The sequence below is a fragment of the Leptosomus discolor genome, chromosome 19 (genome assembly GCF_034619465.1).
Source record: "Leptosomus discolor isolate bLepDis1 chromosome 19, bLepDis1.hap2, whole genome shotgun sequence".
NCBI classification, from domain to species: Eukaryota; Metazoa; Chordata; class Aves; order Leptosomiformes; family Leptosomidae; genus Leptosomus; species Leptosomus discolor.
Window position 1 is genome coordinate 3,769,156 of NC_141409.1, and position 21,448 is coordinate 3,790,603.

At 49.2% G+C, this 21,448-nt stretch overlaps 1 protein-coding gene across 1 annotated transcript; it reads left to right on the forward strand.

Moving 5' to 3' along the window:
- The first annotated feature begins 1,423 nt into the window (after positions 1 to 1,423).
- NELFB (negative elongation factor complex member B) lies at positions 1,424 to 13,901 on the forward strand. Its single transcript, XM_086475698.1, has 13 exons — positions 1,424 to 1,525; positions 1,733 to 1,896; positions 2,087 to 2,186; positions 2,885 to 3,115; positions 5,231 to 5,416; positions 6,761 to 6,873; positions 7,550 to 7,652; positions 8,632 to 8,727; positions 9,971 to 10,113; positions 11,086 to 11,192; positions 12,151 to 12,292; positions 13,096 to 13,204; positions 13,458 to 13,901. Exons 1-13 carry the CDS (start codon positions 1,424 to 1,426, stop codon positions 13,593 to 13,595), a joined length of 1,734 nt encoding a protein of 577 aa, XP_086331824.1. The 3' UTR covers positions 13,596 to 13,901.
- Positions 13,902 to 21,448: the final 7,547 nt, after the last annotated feature.

Below are 21,448 nucleotides of genomic sequence, written 5' to 3' on the forward strand. Positions count from 1 at the left end.
GCTGGCTGACTGCTCGTGCCCATGGGCTGGTCGTGGTAGTTTATACCAATATCCCGACATATCATCAGCACCTCAGGATATCCAGCAGCTGAGGAGCTGCCAGATCCTGCCGTGGTCAGGCCAGTCCTGCTTCGCTCCCGCAGAAACCACCTGCCAGCAGAGCAGCGTGCACCTCAAACCGTGCAGGGGTTGCTTTTGCAGCTGGGACACGGAAAGGGGAAATGAGGGACCTGAGGCTGTTGCAGCAGCTCATGGCTGGGAATAGAGGAGCACATCTGTTCTGTCATCTCGATGTTGGGGTTCATGGGTCTGACAACAGACCCGAGTGGTTTGGGGGGCTCCAAATCACATAGGCTTTACCTTGACAGTTATAGTAACTGGTGGGCAGACACCAAAGGGGTTTCTGCAATGGGTTGGACTGATGCAGCTCTATACAGTCCTGGTGCCTGGCTGCGGGTCTCATGAAGGACAAATCAGGATTTTTTTCCCCACACTGTAGCAGTTATCCTGAAAGTGTGGGCCTGTAAAGGTCAAACCATGAACGGGGAAAGGCCACTTCTCCTTTGTGAGGCCGGTTTTGCTGCATTTCCCGTTTTTATTGCTGTTTGCCAGGAATCGGCCAAGAAGTCGCAGCCGCCCCGCTGGGATGGATGCCTCATTGTCCTGGTTTGGCTGGGACAGAATCCCAGCCCAGCCATGCCAGGCAGGCCATTAGCAGTTTGGAGCCAGCCAGGGCAGCTGGCCTGAGTGAGCTACAGGTGTAGCCCAAACCATAATGTCATGGTCTTTATAAAGGGGGAAGGTTTGCTGAGGAAGGGAGCGCTTGTGGGGTTCCTGCTAGGGTTCCTCCTGCTCCTCCTCTGGCTTCTCCTGAGGACTGCTCTCCTTTCAGCTGTGGTGGCTGCACATCCATTTGGCCGAGTATATCTGCGTTGGTATCGGTGGGGTTTCATTGAATCTGTTTCACTTCTGCCCCCCGGGTCTGCTCTCCTTTTCCCGATTCCCTTCCCTCCCCCGGCTGATGAGGGGCCAGCGGTATCGTTTAGCCCCGGGTGCAGGCCGAAGGTAGACACTCAGGCACCCCCGGGAACCCCGGCACTAGCCGTCGCGCTCCCGCGTTGCCGTTACCCGGAGCAGGGTGCTCGAACGCCCGTCCCCCCGTCCCCCCCCCCCCCCCGAGCGCTCGGCCCGCAGCGGCCTCCCCGGCACGGCGGGCGCTGCGCCCCGGTGTCGGTGCCAGCGGGGACCGCGAGCGCTCCACGGCAGCAGCGGCGGAACCTTCGTGCTGTGGAGCGGGTTCCGCGGGGCGGGGAAGAGCGCGGGACCGCGCGGCGCCGGGGGACCGGAGAGCGGGGCGGCTCGCGGAGCCGGGCGGGGGAAAGCGGTGGCGGGAACGGGCCCGCCGGGGCCCGGCCAGGCCGCCATGTACGCGGGGCTGCAGGAGCTGGGGGTGGCCAACGGCGAGGACCTGAAGGAGACGCTGACCAACTGCACGGAGCCGCTGAAGGCCATCGAGCAGTTCCAGGTGGGGCGGGGCGCTGGGGAGGGGGCCGCCCGTGAGGGGCCGGAGCTGGAGGGGGGAAAGGCCCGAAGTGGGATCTGGTTTGTGGGGGGGTTCCACCTTTTTTTAAACCAGTGTGTCTTTAGCAGTCCCTGCTCTCGCTTGCTGGCTAGCGGAGCCGGCTAACCCCCGCCCCCCCGCTCCGTCCCTGTCCGGTGTTTGTGTTGGCAGACAGAAAATGGAGTGCTCCTGCCCTCGCTGCAGTCGGCCCTGCCCTTCCTGGACCTGCACGGCACCCCCCGGCTGGAGTTCCACCAGTCGGTTTTCGACGAGCTGAGGGAGAAGCTGCTGGAGAGGGTCTCCGCCATCGCTTTGGAAGGGAAAGTTGAGGAGAGGTTAGTCGGCAGTGTTAGTTATTTGGAGTGAGCGGGAAAATTTATGTGAAAAGAGAGTTGCAGTGGACAAGTGACTGCTGCCAAGGAGAGTTAGGTTCTTGGGGGATCGAGTTCCAGTGGCTTTGAGATGAGCTGCTTGGGTTCTTTACTGTAACATGGTACTTAGTCTCTTGCTCTTATGTGTTTTCAGATACAAGAAGCTGGAAGATCTCCTGGAGAAGAGCTTTTCCCTGGTCAAGATGCCTTCTATACAGCCTGTGGTAATGTGTGTCATGAAGCACTTGCCCAAGGTAAAACTACCCTGTCAGCCGCCCTGTTCCTGCGTCTCCATTGTATAGCTTCTCCTAGCTGTGCTGTCAGCTGGGCTGTGTGCTCCATCTGCAGACCTTTTGTAAGTGTTAGGAACCGATGGAAGATGTACTTCATTCTTGTATCTGGTAGCAACTCAGTAGGCTAATTAAGCATTTTGCATTTTCGTAATCAGATGAGACTGTTTCCTTATTTTATTCAATATATGTGGCTTCCTAAAAGTAGTCAAGTTCACTGATAGATGAATTTTTCTACAGCTGATTTAAAAATCTATGACAAGTGGAAAATGAGATTTGCAGAATGCAACTAGAAGTAGACAGGAGTGAGATTCAGGCCTGTGAAACAAAAATCTCTAGGAGTAGCCTTATTAGAAGCATATTTAAGGTAATGGATTCAAAACTGCTACTAGAACTTTTATAAGTTGCTGAGTTTTGAAACATCACCCCAAATCTTAGCATCACAGATTTAAAGGAAGTCTTAAGTGTCTTAGAGCTGGCTTAGAGAAGTAGGGAAGGCAAAAGATGAGTCTGTGATACTGCCTGTTGTTTAGTTGTGTTGTGTAAGTTACCAGACTGCCTGAGATGATGATTTAGGCATCTTCTGTAGTCAGTTACTTATTCCTTGCACGGTCAGGCAGGTAAGATGCTCTGCACTTTGGTAACTGCTCTGTTGATCACAGGTCCCCGAAAAGAAGCTGAAGTTAGTAATGGCTGATAAGGATTTGTATAAAGCGTGTGCAGTGGAGGTGAAGCGCCAGATTTGGCAGGATAACCAGGCTCTGTTTGGTGATGAGGTATCTCCACTGCTGAAGCAGTATATCCTGGAGAAAGAAAATATTCTGTTCAGCAATGATATTTCTGTCTTGCACAACTTCTTCAGTCCCTCTCCCAAAACAAGACGTCAAGGAGAGGTAAGGACACGGACACTCTGTTACTTGATAAGGATGGCTGACAGCTGATTAATTCCATTCACAAGCGTGTTGTAAGAGGTTTCCAGTATGTTGTAAGAGGTTTCCATTTCACCCACCCGACTTCACTACTAAAGTTATTTGGCTAAACAAAGTATTTGCAAGAAATACCAGGCTGTTTTCTCCTACGTACCTTGATGAAAGCAGCAGGAGTTATTTTAAGTTGCTCAGTGCTGTGTAACAATTGATTAATGTTCTAAACTGCTTATGAGCTTTTAAAAAAACCCAGCAAGGCTGAACTTTTTCCTTTGTTGCTCAGTCTGGCTTTAATACCCCTCAGCTGTTCTGAGTGCTGGGCATCTCTATCAAATCAGTTTGAGTATCTTAAATGTCTTTTCTTAGGACTTTTTTTTTTTTTTTAGCAGGATGAAGCCCAACAAAAGCTCTTTTTTTCATGCCCCCCCCCCCCCCCCCCCCCCCCCCCTTTTTGTAAAAAACGAAGGGGACACTGAAAGTTGTAGCTAAGCTGGCATTCAGAAAAGTTGCTCTTTGATTGCAGTTACATGCAGTGGCTGAGCTGATCCAACACTCAGCCCCAGGAAGGGCAGGTGCTGCTCCTCTCCTCCCTGCCTGTAGCTCTGGTGATTATTAGGCCCTTCCATGAACTAATTCAGCTCAGTAATTGCTACAGAAACTCTAGGAAATAAAACCAGTAAGTAGTTTTCCAAAGACAGTGAGTTGGGTGTGCTCAAGGAAGAGGTCGTCTGGCACCGAAGCCATTGCAAGGAGGTGGGCTGGATCACACGGGCAGGCTTGGTGTGGGAGGGAGCAGTGGCATCGACACTGGGAGGAGTGGGTCTCCTCTCTTCGTGGCAACAGCAAGCCGTTTCAGTGGTTCAGCTCTCATGTGCTACTTTACCTCAGGGAGCTTTTGCTCCGGAAGGGAAATGTCAGAGTTTCTGTAAGGACCTTGCTGTCGAGAACGCTAAGAATTGCAGCGATAAGGCAGTGTAAACCTTTAATTTCAGAGAGGGTAGCACGCCTGTTACACGGAGGGTTTGGGTTGGATCTGTTTTGCTTTCAAAAGCCTGTTTAGTGTAAGTGCTCACATGCAGTTTACTTCAGGTTTACACTGCAGGCTTGTGGTTTAACCCCAGCCAGCAACTAAGCACCACACATCGGCTTGCTCACCACCCCCTGGTGTGATGGTGGGGAAAATGGGAAGGGTAAAAGAAGGAAACTTGTGGGCTGAGATAAAAACAGGTTAATAATTAAAAAGAAATTTGAAAAAAAATAAGGGAAAAAAGAACAAAGAGAGAGGAAAATAAGGGAAACAAGCAATGCAGATGAAAACGGTTGCCCACCACCAACTGACCGATGCCCAGCCAGTCCCTGAGCAGTGACCCCCGCTGCCCCCCCAGCCCCGCCAACCTCCAGCCCCAGTTTGGCTGCCGAGCACGAGGCCGTACGGTCTGGAACATCCCTCTGGCCAGTTGGGTTCAGCTGTCCCAGCCGTGTCCCCTCCCAGCTCCCTGTGCACCCCCAGCCCATCGCTGGTGGGGGGTGAGAGGCAGGAGAGGCCTGGACGCAGTGTCAGCACCGCTCGGCGGCCGCGAACCCATCCCGGTGTTACCAGCGCTGTTCTCAGCACGCAGCCCCGTGCTAGCTACTGTGAAGAAAATTAACTTTATCCCAGCCAGAACAGTAGAAGCCTCCACCTTCATTCTCATGCCCGTAGGTAGAAATACAAAAAGACTTCCAAAGAAAAGTGAGTTTTGTTCATGTTACAATAATTATAAATTATATTCCTCAGTAACAGGTGCTGCTTCTTACTGGGTTGGTCTTTTTTGCACCTTATTTTACAAATGCTTCAGTTTCCTTTTGCAAGAGAGCCTTTTCTTGACGTTCTTTGTTCTTTCTTTATGGCTATGAAAGATTTGGTGCATGTGTCTTGAACAAATGCTCTTGGAAACTTTGGTATAACCTTTTCAGGAACTCATGTCAATGTGAATGTTTCACTCTTGATAAATCGTGTAAAATAATTAATTTACATTTTGTGTGTGTGAAGTAACCGTATCTTTTGGTACTGAGCGCACGTTTTTTCCGCTTTGAGTTTAGGTGGTTCAAAAGCTGACCCAGATGATTGGGAAGAATGTGAAGCTCTATGATATGGTGTTGCAGTTTCTGAGGACCTTGTTCCTTCGGACAAGGAATGTGCATTACTGCACGCTACGGGCAGAGCTCCTGATGTCGCTGCATGACCTGGAAATCAGTGAAATCTGCACCGTTGACCCCTGTCATAAGGTATTAATCATGTGGGGCAGATAGGAGTATTACTGGAGAATTTTGTGTTTCGCCCACTCCTGTGCATACCTGCTGCCCTGCAGGACTTCAGCCCAGAGAAGGTGACTCCTCTCTGTGAATAGAGTTCAGACCTTGAATCCAAAAGTCATCTTATATTCCTTGGAGCCTCAGGTGAAAATTTCATCTTGGTTAACCAGCAGCTTGCTTTCACTTCATAACCTGTAGATCATTCAAATTTATGGTGCTCATGCAGCGTTAAATCTGTGTGTAATCTGACCTAGGTAGATGCTGCAAAAAATAACTACAAACATTAGCAAGCCCCAGGTTCTTAACCGAATCTTGCTTCCCTCCCTGTTGTGCCTGGTGTGATATGCTCCATCTGTCAGTCAGCTGTGTGTGTAATGGTAAATACCTTGGATCTTGAATGATAAGAAAATACTAAATTAATGAAGTATTGGGGGTGACAGATGTGATGTTAATGTCACACCAGGATCTTGTTACTGGCCCTTTGTCTGTGGCCAGCATCACTCTGATCTAGAACAAAGCTTTTTCTCTGAAGATTTTTGTGTATTCATCTTATAGAAAATATGTCCTAGAGTGATGATGTTACTGCATGTCTTTAATGTCTTCTGGTCAAGTGTCACAAGATCAGTATACAGACAGTGACTGAGTAAAAAAGAGCAGTTCTTGGTCAAGTTGCAGATCATTTTCAGTGACCTCGTTTTGCTGCTGCAAAATGCAGTGGCTGCTGTAAGGAAAGGAAGGCACGATGAAAGCATTTCAGAAAATTCAGCAAGTTGGCCTTTTTTGACAGCTGAAATGTTGAGGGGAAATATGTGTTTTCTGAAAGGGGAAAAAAGCCCTCAATTTTTAGGTCAGGTAAAGCATTTCACTTAACTGCCTTTTTCCATTTTGATGATACACCTCAAGAGCAGAAGCACTTCCACTGTTAATGTCCCCTGCTTAGAGGGTGGGAGTGCTGTTGCAATGGCTAAACCATCCCATAGTACTGTTGCTAAGTGATGCTGCTGCTTTGTCAGCCTCCTGTGTGTCAGTCCCCGTTGATCAGGTGTGCTGGGCAGTGGTCTGTGTTACACCTGCCTCTTCCCCGACTGCCAGGGAATGCCTTTCTCAGGAGGGGAGGAAGTCTCCCCAGGTTAACTCGCATCGAGACCTCTGACCTCCTCTGTATTTGTGACCAGCTTGCTACCACATCAAAGTATATCAAGTTATTAATTCCAGATATTTGGAGGTCACTAGAGCCTGTTTTCTCTGGCATTGTGTATTTTATTGCTGGTTTACTGAGTTGCTGTCACTCATAAAGCTTTCTTCTTTTTGTAACAGTTCACCTGGTGCCTTGATGCTTGCATTCGGGAGAAGTTTGTGGACAACAAGAGAGCTCGGGAGTTGCAAGGGTTTCTGGATGGAGTGAAGAAAGGACAAGAACAAGTGTTGGGGTGAGGCACTTGGGCTGTTGATTGAGAAACTGAAAATGGGTGACCTGCAGTCACAACATCTGACAGGTATTGTAGGGGTTAATTCTTCCCTAGAGCCAGCTAACAGCCAGAAGCTCTTCTGTGTGGTCAAATCCAGTAGGTTTGTGAGCATTAATGCACTAGGGCGTAGCCAGGCACGTTCTGGTGACATAGCTTGTACCGCTCATGTTACCACCCTCGAGTCTCCCCTGTGGCCTGGTAACTGGCTGTGGGAGATCTCCTGCTTGATTTCAGTGCAGAACACCTTTAGTAATCATTTCAGACAACATGCTTTTTCAAGTTGAAAAGGTGACATTCAAGGTGGTTTTACAAGGTGGGAGAAGGACCATCAGGTGGACACTTGCAGGTAACAAAAGCCAAATTCAGGTTTTTACATTATCTTAGTAAGGGTGTTGTTACAGTACTTGCCCTGTGTCTACCTCTCTTCTTAAGCACAGCAGTGTGTGTGTGTTCCCAACAACACAGTGTACACATGCACACACTACTCTGTTACATATGGTAGTTGACAGGATGGCAACAAAGAATGGGCTCAAACATCTTACTCTAGTGAAACATGCTGGTGTCCTACAGCTGGATATGGAACTGTACGGTGGGGTGGGTTGTTATGTATGATGTGATTTGATTTTTTGCTTCTCAGGGACTTATCAATGATCCTGTGTGACCCCTTTGCCATTAACACCTTAGCCTTGAGTACCATAAGGCACCTGCAAGACCTGGTTGGGCAAGACACCTTACCCAGGGTGAGTGGTGCAGCTTGTGTACCTAACCTGAACTATAGCCTTAACTGAACAGCATTCCTCCACGAAGGGCTGGCCCTGCAGAAGAGCATGATTACGTTCTCAAAGGCACGTGTAAGTTGAAATACAGGACATGCGATGCTGCCTATCCATCCGCAGCACGTCCCTTAGAGCTCTGCAGGAGCGCTGTCTGGAGATGGGCATTTTGGAGCTCTCCAAACTGACAATGGATTCTCTGCATGGCTCGTTCTATCCGAACAGCTGGGTGTGTGTGGATCGCCTATAGAGTATGTGCCTCCCTGCTTTGTCCTTCCAACCATTTGCCGGACAGCAGCGGCCTTTTGTCCCTCTCGCGGTCAATGTGATGGATTAGTTCACACTGCTCCGGTCTGTTGGCTGCGATATAATCCAGTTCCTGCAGGTCGTGTCTGCAGGAGGTGCTTAGGTGCTGAAGGAGGGTAGCCTTACAGGTGTCTGAACGGTGTGAGGCATTTGCTGGTTTGATCCCCGAGTTGTTAAATTTTATTGTTAGATTGAGTAACTTCCTCATGACAGTTTAAGATTGAAAATTGTTTGGGTTTCAGGGCACAATATAAATGAAAACCGTTGTCATCCTTACACATGCTTTCTCTTTCTTCTGTTGAGGTGACTTTCTTTGCCCTGTCACACGTTATGTTTCAGCATGCTAATTTGGCTGGACATGTTTAAAAACAGTGTTGTGATCAGATCAGCTGCATGCTTCTTGATGCATTAGAAAATGTAATGAAAACCCACAAACCCTCAGGTGTGTCTTTTTATTTAATTCCCATTTGAGGAATTGCTTGCCAATTAAATTGGAGAACTGAATTCCTCTAGCAGTCTTTGATAAAGCTGCTAATCCAGGAGGTCTTTGAATGTAAACCACTACTTTTAATTGAAAATCTATATGTGCAACTTGTGGAAGATCAAAATAGCTGTTTTTCTCCTCCCCTTAAAACTCGAGGAAAGCCCGGATCTGCTGCTGCTCCTTAGGATGCTGTCTTTGGGACAGGGGGCCTGGGACATGATTGACAGTCAAGTCTTCAAGGAACCAAAAATGGTGAGTCATTTTGATGCATGTAATTTAACACAATTAAACGAATTTAGGCTTGTTCATTTTATTGCATCCCTGATTGAATGTTCATTCTGGATACTTCTCATCGTGATTTTCCTAGAAAACACATGTAAGTGGTCGCAGAGCAGCAGCTCAAGTGGACAAGCTGTAAGCTTCATTTGCCTGCTTTTTTATTTACACCAGTGCCTGGCCCTTGCTGTTTTAAAGTGAAACTGTACCTCTGTTAAATCTGTCCTGGTTGCTCATTGTTCCTGGGAACTTGTACACCACTAATGAGTTTGTAAGACAGATCTTGTGTGAGGAAAGCAGAGGCTGGTCTGAAGTGCTGGTAGCAGTGTAGCAGCTTTTTGTTGACATGAAAAATATTTTCCCTTCCAGGTTGCAGCAGTTTTGTGTAGTGCCACAGTCAGCTGATAGGCAGCCCTAGTGTAGTTTGGGAGCAGGTATGTACAGCCATGGTGTTGCACAGTGAAGAGAAATTTGCTGTTTCTGTTCTGAACTGTAAAGCAGCAATTGCCTACACAGAGGGACATCGGAAGTCTCCAAAATCTATATTACTGGCTGATTGCACGCTTAAATCTGCCCCAGGAAGCGTGTGCGTTAATGCTGAGATTGAAAGTGAGGGTGACCAGAACTCCCAGGAGTAGCACCATGATTTGACTTGCAGAGGTGCTGTCATGAAAGGAACTGAACGCTTTTCCTAAAGGGAGTCTCCAAATCTGAATTTAAAATCTGTTTTCTTTGTGATTGCGACAAGCTGTAACCTCCCTCTCCATGAATCTGATACAGCATAGGTTGGTCAGCCTTGTGCGAGGAGATGCTCTTTGTTGCTGTTCTGGCAATGTGTTGATGCCTGTCGGTTTAGGGGATGAACAAAATCATTTGTAATCCTTGATAAAAGCAGTTTGGTGCCATCCTGAACATGCAGTGCTTGCAGGAGCATTGGAAAAGATCTCTCAGAAGAAATGCTACGCGATTGTCAAAAAGACAGGATCTGAGCAGGAGTGTTTCTGTAGAGGAGATGAAGTACAATTTTCCAGTGGAACATGGGGAAGTGAATTAGTCAAGAATTTTGACTGGAAGTGGGTGCCTGAAAGCTTGTGTTCTGAAGTGCAGGATGGGGCTCGTGTTGCCTCGCTGTTCGTTACAGGGCTCTAGGACCATTGCATGGCTTGAGCTGATTGATGAAAGCGTTGTTCTTTTCCCTCTGTTCTTCCCTCCCTCTAAGGAAGCAGAGTTGATCACAAAGTTCTTGCCTATGCTGATGTCTTTTGTGGTGGATGACCACACGTTCAACGTAGATCAGAAGCTGCCCTCGGAGGAGAAGGGGCCAATTCCCTACCCAAGCACCATTCCTGAAGCTTTCACCAAGTACGTGACCTGCCTCACCAGCTTGTACGTGTAGTCTTGGTACCAGCGTAAAACACCAAGGAGCCAGCCAATACTGACAGGAAAAAACACTGCATGTGGTAAAATGAAGGCTTTCTTGGAGTGAGGCTTTAGTCCTGGTTAATCAAGCCAGAAGTGTTTCTTCAGCAGAAAAGATTTCCCTCATGATTCCTCAAATAAAATTTATCTAAAAAAAATAAATTACTATTTCTAATGACCATTCTTTTGGCAGATTTAATATGAAAGTTTTTGCTGTTGCTGCTTTGAAATATGCTGCTTCTGTAGCTTCCCAAGCAGCAAATGCTGAGTGTTTGAGTGATATTTGGGTGCAGCTGGACGAGTGCCTGTGCTGGACTCTGAAGAGTGCTATTGTAAGTTGTAGAGCTGGCATTTTTGTCACACAGACACTCATTCTCTGTTGATAACCCATCGCTCCAGGGACGTCAAAAAGATAAATAAAACTTGTGTGTGCTATGTTGTATTCAGATCTTGCACTAATTTCCAGCACAATCCTTATTTGTGTGCCAGAATCTGGAGTGCTGTATCCTGGTAGTTGTAATCTCCTCTGACAGTTTTGATATTTGACCTTTGGGAAGGTAAAACAAAACCATATTGGGCTTTGTATCATTTCTGAGTATTTGGCCTTCTTCTAAAACCTGTCTTGAATGAGCACTTTTATCACTGATGCTATTATAAATGTTCACTATCAAACTCAGCTGTTTTGACTGTGAGACAGTGCAATGTCTGCTGAATGGCCATTTTTCCTGGAGCGGGGTAGTGAACATGGTGACGATCATCTACTCAGTCACTGAGCTGCTGCTCTTCAGTGGGTTTGAGGTTAGCCACTGCTGTAACTGCTTGATTGCTATCCAACGGTATTTTAAACCCTCTTTAAAAAAAAAAAAAAAAGTCTGTTTTAGCTTTATTAAGAGACTTTTGCTTCTGCCATAACAGATTCTTGCAGGAGAACAGAATAGCTTGTGAGATTGGGCTGTATTACATCCTTCACATCACGAAACAGAGGAACAGGAATGCTTTCCTTAGGCTCCTGCCAGCACTAGGTAAGTTTTTGTCTCGTCTTGTATTCCATAGCTGTTTGCCTTGTACTGGACACCCAGGAGGCAAGTAAACCTGGAGTGGAAGTGGCTTCAGAGTCAAAGATATAATGTTCTGCCTTTGCCTCTTCTGGTCACTTAGTTGTAAGGCCCTGTGGAGGTGTTTGGTTTCGTCTGCGTTTGGGATACTTTCCTGCTCATCCCAGAATTTGGGGCCAGTGGCTGAAGGCTGGCAGTTCCTTAGATCAAAGGCTGTATTAACAATGAGATCAGTTGAGAACTGTTTGGAGTGAATCTGAAAGGTAAAAGAGCAGGTGGCTTAATTCTGCCACTGCTCATAGTAATTGCAGGTGCCCAGAAATTCTTGGGGCTTGGCTTTGTGTGGTGAAAAAACCTGTGACAACACAGGGCTGAACGCAGCCTTAAATTCTCCCCGGGGATTACCTTCTGCCCTGGCTTCTCTGGGGTGAGTTGCATGAGAGCTCTGAAGCAATCTTAGGAGTTGCAGCTCCCGGGAACGGTGGCAGGGGTTCAGGCAGGGGTTCACTTCCCTCTCCCTCACCCCAGCTGTGGTGTTCTTGGAAGCCGTGGCTGAACTGTTAGCTCTGGGTGAGTTTTCCACTGGTGAGGGACTTGTGTCTGCTGACTACGGGGTCTGAGGAGTGCAAGGAGGTGGGTGTGACCGTGCACAGAGGATGGTGAAGGATAGTAGGGGACTTTGTGATTTTGGGCAGGAGCGAGCTACTCCGTGACTTCAGCCTTGGTGGAAGCAGGGGCTTTCTACATGTTGTTCTCACCCCTCTGCTCCTCGTCTTTTATGTCTGAAAGATCAAAGCCACCTGCCTGGGCTACCTGTTTGAAAAGGAAATCTCACTGCAAAGTCTTCGGCAGGAACATCTGCTGGGTAGTCAGGTTGCGGCACATCCTTGTCAGTCTCAGTCTCTTTCCTTTTCATGTTGTGTAGTTGAGACGTTCAGTGACTTGGCCTTCAGTGATATTTTTCTGCATCTGCTTACTGGTAACCTCACGCTGCTGAGTGACGAATTTGCGCTCGAGGAGTTCTGCGCCAGTCTCTTTGATGGCTTCTTTCTCACTGCCTGCTCAAGGTAAATCTGGTACTCCTCAAGGGAAAGTAAGTTTATGGGATACCAGGTTATACCACTTCAAACTACAGTTCAATAGTTCAGCAAACTCTTCCCATACAGTGGAAATAATAGCCTGGTGCTGGTTTTCTGTAAGGAAAGGCTTATGTTTTGTGGTCAAGTTTTTATCAGCAAAGTTAAGTGTTGCCCATGAATTATTACCTAAATTGGAATTCATTATTCATAAGTTGGGATTGCAAAAGACAATATCCTTCATGCTTTGCAGTAGCTCTGAATGTGAAGAGCTCGCTTAGCTCTGCAGTGTCAGCTGCACACAGAGAATCTGCTTGTATCTGTTAATGTGGTTAAGTCCGTGTGGTTCAACTGGTGAGAGCAGATCTCACCTCCAGGAGGCTTCCCCAGAAGTGACTAGAACTGCTGTTCAGACGTGGCAGCGTGTGCTGCTGCTGCTGCTGCCACTTCCTCCCCGTATGGAGGCACAAACATCCTTCTGCATGGGCGTGTGGCCTGTCCAACAGAGACCAGCTGCTGCCACGTGCTGTGCTCTGTGCTTAAAATCTCCCCCTCCTTCCTCCTGGCTGCTGCACTTAGTCCACTCCTGTTGAATAATTACATGAATTACTTGAAAGTTTAAGGCAGGGTTAGCACTCTGTAGCTGGCAGGCTACAATTCTCAGGTGTTTTGGGAAATCATAACAAAGCTGCCAGCCTGTGGGGGTGTGAATTATTCTGGCGCTGTTGCTAGAGCCTTCTTGTTCTCTCTGTGTGTGTTTGTCAGTTACTCTGCTTTAAAATTGCTTTTTGCAGAAAGGAGAACGTACATAGACATGTGCTAAGGCTGCTGCTTCACCTGCATCACAAAGTGGCGCCTGCCAAATTGGAGTCTCTCCAGAAGGCTTTGGAACCCACCAAGCAGGTGAGAAGGGAAGCGTGAGAAAGGGCAAATGCATTGCAAACGGAAGCAACTGCCTTTCCAGACAGTGCCTAAGGGAACATGAGCGGTGCTTTCCGAGTGTACCAAGCTGTGGCTCGGTTACCTTGTAACTTCCTTTCTGCGTTGGCCTGTGTTAACACACGCAGGGTCATGGCCTGCTTAGTGTGCTGGCTGGGAGCAGCGGGGATGAAGTGTGACTCTCCTGCTTCTCCCCTCCCTCATTCTCATTCTGCAGAGTGGGGAAGCTGTGAAGGAGCTTTATAACCAACTCACTGAGAAACTGGAGCTTCGCAAGCCAAGTCCAGCCGAAGTGACTGAGACTCCCTCCATGGAACTGCCCTTGCCCACTGTGCCCACACCAGCCTCACGCTGAGCTACGTCTGCAGCGCAGGAGTGGGACAGAACTAACCTCGTGCTCCGCAGCTGCAGCGTGAAGGCACTGTGCTGCCTTTCAGGTGTCTCTGCCTACAGGGTGGAAACAAACAACAACAAAAAAACCCCACTGAAGCTCTTTCAGGAAAGTTTACCCAACTCACTGGCTCTTGCTGGTTAGAAAACTCTGTATGCGGTGCATTGCAAAAGTTGACTTTTCTTAAAGATAGCAGTGTCATCTTGTAGATCCACTTAAAATCTGACTGTACGTTTTTGGTTTTTTCAAAAAGAAAATGCATATTTTTAAGCTTGGCATCTTGTGTTTTTAAACCGTACTTTAAAAACTGATGAATGAGTGTTGAACTCCATTATGGTTGAGCAGGCGCTGTGAAGACCTGAGGGCTGACCTTGGTTCAGCTGTTAGTTTGCTCCTCTGGGTCTTTGGAGAAGGTGCTCAACAGAAGGAAATGTCAGAAGAGATAAGCTCCACTGATACAATTTCCTGTTTGAGGTTCTTCTGGTACGTGGTAAGACGCGCTGCGTTAGTAAGAGATGTCCACCACTGCCACGAGACCAAGCAGCAGTCAACAGCCATCTCTGGTAGGCTCTTACAAAGAAGGGCAGAAACTGGATCATTCTTTCCCCTTTTCTCCCTACTTTTCTCCAGAGGAGTAGCTTGAAATGAGTAATGGAGGCAGTGAAAAAAACCAAGACTAGCATATTCCCCAGTGACAATAGGGCTTGAGTGTAGGTGGAGGGAAATTCTGTCTTTGAAAAACAGCCTGTTCTTCATGGCTCGGTGGTGTCGCTGTCTGTGCTGCTACAGTCAGTTCCTGCTCTGCTCTCATTGCTGCCTCGTGTAGAGTGTGCAGGAAGGTGGGCATGGGAGAAGGATGAGTTGTGTGGGTCTACAATGGACTGTGCTGATTTTGGCAGGTACAATATGCCTGAAAAGAATCTTGCCAGTCCCCTGCCAGCGGGAGGCTGCCTACGTGAATTACTCCGACTTGCAGAATAGTCAGGGTAGTGAGGCACTCTGGGGGTCAGGGGTCCACCCCCCGCTGCAGAGCAGGACCAGCCTCGGTGAGGTTGCTCAAGAGCAGGGCTCTGTAGGTACCTTTGAGTCCTGTGTGGCTTCTGCCGGGCCGTTTCTCCCGCCGGTGGAGGGGGGTCCCCTTGAACAGCGCCCTGCCCCGCGTACCGGCTGTGCCCACACCTGGGTATCGCTTGCAGACTTGCCGAGGGCCTGTTCTGGCTGCAGGTGGTGAGCAGAGGCATTAAACACCACTGGGCCAAGCAGTGACCCCTGAGGAGTGCCCTAAGTAACGGGCTGCCAGCTGGACCTCGTGCTGTTGGCCACAACCCTCTGAGCCCGGTGTCCCGCCGGGTTTCTGTGCAGCTGTCTGAACCGTATCGGACGGTTGTGCCAAAAACTGTTTCAAGGTAACTGCCCACTGCGCTCCCCCCATCCCCCAAGCCAGGTGTGTCTTCGTAGAAGGTTCTTGGGTTTGTCAGGCACAATTAACCCTTGGAATTTACCCATCCGTGCCGGCCATGCCGGTAGCTTTCTTGTCTGTCATGTTGCTGGATATGATGGGGGGTTTTTCCACACCATCCCTTATTTCCTGGGACTCGGCACTCCCAGTGCCAAGTCATGCCAATGAGGCTTTGCTGTTTCCTGAAGCTGTGTCAGCAAAAAAACAACCAAAAAAAGGAATGGGCACTAGTTAAGCAGAGGGTGAAATCCCTCCCCAAAGCTGCTGACTCTCTCTTTACGTGGTTTTCTTCCTCCCGAGTTCTCAAGAGCTACATGGGGAAAGTGGGTGTCACTTCTCCTCGTCACTTGGGTGCTTTATCGCTCCTTTTATGCAGCGGCTTGTCTGTAGCTTTGTGGGAGAACTGGAAAGGTGGGTTGGGTTTGTGTATGAGACAGGGCGCTGTCCTCTAGGCCATGCTGCCTTTGTGCACCCTCGTCTGCCTTCCAGCTCCTGGGGTGAGTGTTGCCTTTGGCAGGTCTCAGCACTTCTGGCATCAGGCTTGTTGGAAACAGGAACTGGGTATAACAACAGGGTCTTTCTTGCAGAGTTTTGTTTTCAAACTGTTTAAGCTGTCATGGTAACTTAAGCAGAACATCCCGTGCTGCTGGCGAACCTTTCACAAAGAACCTACTCGGGCCCATGCTCTGCTCAGACTCAAAGGTTACTTTAGGTTTGTGTTGGGGATTCTCTCTGTCGCTAAAGGTTTCCCTTATACCACACGCTGACTTGGTGCTCTCCTGCAGCACAAACTCCTTTTAATCCCGGCTGACTGGGATTTACTACTTGGTAGAAAAACCTCTTGTGTCTCAGCCTGTACCCACGGTACTGAGATGCACGCTGGTGATTTTTCGCCAGGTTTTTAAAGCCACAAAGAAATTGAATCCCGGAGCACAAACTGGCCATGACCTGTGCTGGTGGCTGCTCCAGCCGAGGAGGGGAGATCGGCGGGCAGCAGAGTGGACGGGCTGCCAGGCTGTGCTCTCCTGGCCTGCCTTCCGCACGAAGGTGCGATAAGTGGAGATGCTTTTCAGAAAACACTGTTTCAGTACTGAACAGCTTGGTCTGTTTCCGTTCTTTGAGAGGAGAACGGCCTCGCTCCGGTGCCAGGAATTGCACAGGCTCCTGTGGGATGAGAACCTGCGGCAGGAGCTGGCCGGAGCTGCTCGCTTTCCGCCTGCTCCAGGGCCAGCGCATCCCCGTCCCGCTCCGGGGTTCCCACTCGGAGGAGCTCGCTGTGCTGCTCCTCCGGGTGCCCTGGTGTCGGATGGCGGTGTCCTGCGGCACAGCTGCCGGGTGAAGTACAGCTGGACTTTGTAAGAGAATTCTGTCTTTTTTAATCCGTTTTTTTAGTGCTGTCTCTACGCAGCTCTGTGCGCACGATCCCAGCAGCGTGCGCTGCCGCGGGCGCACACTAGAGGGTGGTGCACCCCTGCCCGCCCTGCCCGCAACCCGCTGCGGCTGGCATCCTCCCGTCTGGCAGGGCACGGCGACCTGGAATCGCTCCTTCTTTACGCTTCTGTCACAGTTTGTCTGTACAACAGGGGGGGGTGATACCTGCGGTACGAAAAAAATGTGTATTCTCTCCAAACCTGCCGCGCCTGACTGGGGAGTGAGTTTTTACAATGAATTCTAATTACCTTGAGCAATCTGGTCCTCTCTGTGTGCTTTTCCTGAGAGATCAGAGTAAAGAATAGTCCAGAGGGGTTCTTCAGGCTTTTTGGATGGCTAACATTAAACTGAAATTTTATGTTGAGCTGTGAAATAAATTGGGTTATGTTGGAAGATTGATGGAGCACTGTAACTCCGATAGTCGATGGAAGTGGCCAGTTACCGAGGCCTGAGCTAGCAGAGGAACCAGATCTTGTATGAAATAGTGGAAAAGACGATTACTATAGTGAAACACTATCTACTGCTAAACTACCTGACACCCAAAGCATGCCTGGCATCATTTCAAAGCACAGACAGATTCCACTTGACATTGATTTGATGTAGAATAGCTATTTTGTGAACCAGACAAATCTCCTCGGCCAGCAAGAATACAAAGACCCCCTCAGCTATTTCGAGTCTTCTCTGTCTTACCAGGAACTGTTCTGGTTTTTAGGTGATTCCTGGCCTTCTTTCTGTATAGCAGTGTAAAGGAAACTGCAGTGGGTTTAACTGTGCAGATGAATGAATTGGTTAATGTGTACGTGCAGTACTGACTAGCCTGCTTCCTGCTGAAGGCGGCAGTGTGTTTGGTTCAGAAGTCTGCCTGCAGTTTGCTGTGCTGGTCTGGGGTATCTGCTCTGTTGGGAGCGTGGTACTGGAGGTTTTCTTGATGTGTGAGAACATCAGTTCCCAAAGGAAGGTGATGGGTTGGACTGAAGTTCCAGCTCTGGGATATTGGGGATTTACTATCTTGACTCCCTTGCAAGCACTTTAAGACAGGAAATGTCTGAAATCTGGAGGAATTGTTCCCAATTTCTCTGCATTTGACTGCAATCCACAGCAGTGGAATTTCTCAACCAACAGGGCAAAGAAAGGTTGGTCAATCCAACCTCAGAAATAGCTACGGCTTGAATCGAGAGACCAGGAATGAGAGAGATCTTGGAGGTTTCTCCCCCAAACCAAAAGAGGATTCCAGCAGCTAGTACGGCATGGGGAGGAAGTGTGCAGGGTATGTTCTGCCAAGACCCGCTTGATTCCTGTGCTGAAGTGGTCGGGGTTGGGAAGGTGCATCGCCTCCACGTCTGCCTTGTCCTCTTGCAGAGGTGAGCACTAAACTGGCGTTGTCATGAACTTCCTTCACCCTGAGGTCGCTGTGCGCCTGGCTCCGGAGCACAGGCCCAAGCAGGCCAGGGCTGGGATGGATGAACCCGTCGCTGCTGCCAGCTCCCTCGCCGCTCCTTAGGCGATGTGGCTCTGCCTCGCCGGCGGAGCAGCCGGTTCTTTGCAGATGGAGAGTTGTCAGCAGTTGCCAGGACCAGCTTTCACCTTCCAAGGCTGGGCAGGCCTTGGCATAGCCCTGCGCAGAGGAAAAGATGCTTTGCAGTCGTCTCCGCTTGCCTGAAACTTGGCTGTAGCGCTTGGGCCCACTGTGTTTTTAACCTGAAATGCTAAGAGCAGCTATCAGTCCCGTCTTGTTCCTGATTTTATGGCTTGGCCCACTGTGCTGCCTCAAGTAAAGCTCGGCTTTTGGCCAAAGCAAGTAGCAGGGCATCAGGCTTACAAGTGATTGTACCTCCTCCCCAGCAGGACTCTGGAGCAGCAGAGGTGGGTTCCTGGAGGGATTCAGCAGGTACAGGAGCGCAGAGAAGCACCCGTGGTGTTGCTTGGTGGGTTTCTCCAGGAGGAAAGAGAAGAGGAGCAGTGGAACAGCAGCACACTTCTTGCCTGCAGAGCCACACCGCAACCTGGCAGTTGGAAAGAAGACACTGGTATGGTTCTCGCTGATGCTATTCAGTGCCTTGGTGACATCTACCCAGGTCCTGCTTGGCTGGAACGTGCTCAAAAAGAACATGAACGTTTTACCTTAAGAAAAATGAAAAGGTATTTTAGTACTTCCCTACTGCTTAGGTGCCTGATTTCCCAGTGAGATCCATCCAATTTAGGCATTTAAACCCTGGCCTTTTGACAAGGGACCACGTGTGTCCACCCAGTGCCTTGGGAAGTCTCAGAGATTTAGACATTTTAGCTCTCGCACTTCCTTTGCTCTGAAGCAGTGGAAGGACAACAAGAAAACTGGGTCAGGCAGGGTATAGCTGCTGCTATAACAGGGTCTTCAGAAGTCTGTCTTTTGAAGAACCCTTCAGTTGTGCGGTGGGTTCAGTAGGAGCTTTCAGTGTCCAGCGAGAAACTTCGTGGCACCAGTTTCCACTTATAAGAGGAAGCCTCATGTTCGAAAAGAGGGCTGGATTCTGACAGCCTGCAACTCCTGTGCTTCTCTGGATTAAACCTGAATTGGTGGAAAAGAATAGCCATGAAATTGCCCTCCTGGAGAGCACTGGTTGCCAACTTCTGGTTTCCAGCCCACTGCCTATTTCCCAAACAGTCCCACAAAAGCCACAGCTGAGACCCTTGTAAGGGCCAGCCCTGTTAGGCTGTGACTTCAAGGGTAATGAGAGATGGGGACCCAGCAATTGGAAGGCGTTACCATGCATCTTCACAGGTCTGAATGCTCAAAAGCATCTGCTTGTTGGCAGAGCACCCTGTTGTCCTTAGTGCTGTGGGCAGTGGATCCATTGGAAAAGCGGTCGGGAACAATGGGTTGTGATGCAGATGGCTGGAGGGAAGATGGACATCTGAAAGGAGTGTCTAACAAAGCCTGGAGCAGATGCTGCACAGTAGAAAATGGAGTTATCACTCTCTAAGATACTTTTCTGGTGGAGTTACTATATGGTTCAGGCTTTATGGTCACCTTTAGGTGAATTCTGAGTTGTGTGTGGTGGGAGTCTTGGTATGTGACTCCCCCTGTAAGGGAGGATCCCCTTATCCAGCTTCCCTTGAGATGAATGCCTCGCTTTGACTCTGGAAGGGTTGGATCTAGCCCAGAAAACGAAGTGACGTGAAAAATCTTGTTTATTCCTTTTTCAGAATAGTTCAGCTATTTGAGGGTGGAGAACAACACGGATTTTGCTTGTGGGTGTATGTAAAGGTACTTCCAGCTGCTCTAAATTCCGTTAGATCTCTGTACGCTGGGGTTGTGTCTCGGTCAAAGCGAGGCGGTGACTGGAGATGACCAGCAGTGGGGCTGTGTGGGGCAGGAGCTGTGCTGCAGCCTGTACTCGAGTGCTCCGAGTCTTCCCCAGAAGCAGAGAGACCAAACAACACAGGGCGATTTAGAGAGTTTCTGTCCTTTATTGCAATTTTGATGGATGACACACAGATGCTGTTTTATGTTTTCTTTTGTACAGCAGTAAGAAGCCTGTCCTGGCATACAAATGCCATTATTAGTACAGCTGTCCCTCTGGAGAAATGTCTTGATAGAGCAGCTTTTCAGGAGGAGTGAGTATTTCTGCAATTATCTTTGCAGCTCTGAGAGATCCCACTGTGACCACAGAGCTCTCTGCATTCTCCAGCTTGCTTTCTCACCTTCATTTCCCCTTCAGGCTGTTATAAGGACTGAGCCCAGCAGGGCTCTGGACTGGTCCAAGCTTCATCTCCATGGCTCTGAACCCACAGACATACTGTGGGTATCCTTGCCAGCACTCTCCCTCCACCAGAGCCAGGCTCAGCATTAAAAACAAGGGGCAAGTCAGCTTCTTGGACCTTCAGGTGGATGTAAGCCGTGGATTAAGGGCAGCCCCGCCCCAGCGCAGGTCACTCTGTGTTGAGGACACCTCAGACAGGGTTTCAGCTCTATGATTCCTCTGGGCTTTGCCATTCCTGGGCATCCTCTGCATTCGCTGCTCTTTCCCAGGTCCCTTCTCTGCTTCTTGCCCTGGGGCACCTGGCACTTACTGCCACTATCTTCAGCTCCATTGTCTCCTCTGCTGTTGCCTGCTCTCCCTTATGTGATCCCAGCAGACCAGGCAGCGTGGATGGCAGAGACCTTCCCCACGTCGGTGAGGGCAGGCGCCTTAGCCCTTTCCTCCAGCCGGCTGCCCGAGGAGGCTGACACACGGTGCTTTGGTGGCCACGACGCTCAGCCAGGCCCTGCGTGGGCAGCTTGGCTGGGCTGAGGGAGCTGATGGGTGCCTGGGTGTGCTCCAGCCCCAACTCCATTTGCAGCTTGGGGGCCTCTGCGTGGGGGCAAAGCACAGCTCTGCTTGGGCTGTTAAGGGACCTGGGGCTCACGCGTGTGGTGTGCAGCCTGTACTTGCCTATTGTCAGTCTTCTGTGCTGGGAATTCACTTACAAACTGCCTCTGGTTTTGTGCAGGTGTAGATGTCAGCCCCTAATAGTAGGATTTTTCTGGCAGGAGACGCTGATATTGGAAAGTTTCTTGCTTTCTAGGGGAATCGGATTTTAAACCTGGCTAATACCATCCTCTGTAGCATCAGCTATAGATGGAGGAGTCTCCATTAGCATGTAGAGGCCATACTGAAGATAACGAGGTCAGTCCAGCCTGATGGATAACTTCACAGAAAGCACCTAAATCATCTGTGTGGGTGGATTTTGGCCTGCTGGACCTGCAAGGGGAGTTTGAGAAGGACAAAGCTGAAGAACTGGATGCAGTGAAACCAGCTTCCTTTTCTTGCAAAACAATTGCACAAGGGGCAAAGGTATCTCACCTGGGTTTATAGACTGCTACGCTGAGGTGGGTCCGTGTCACCCCTGCTCCTGATGAGCAAGGCCTGTGCTCAGGAAAGAGGAAAAGCATCAGTATCAGACCAAG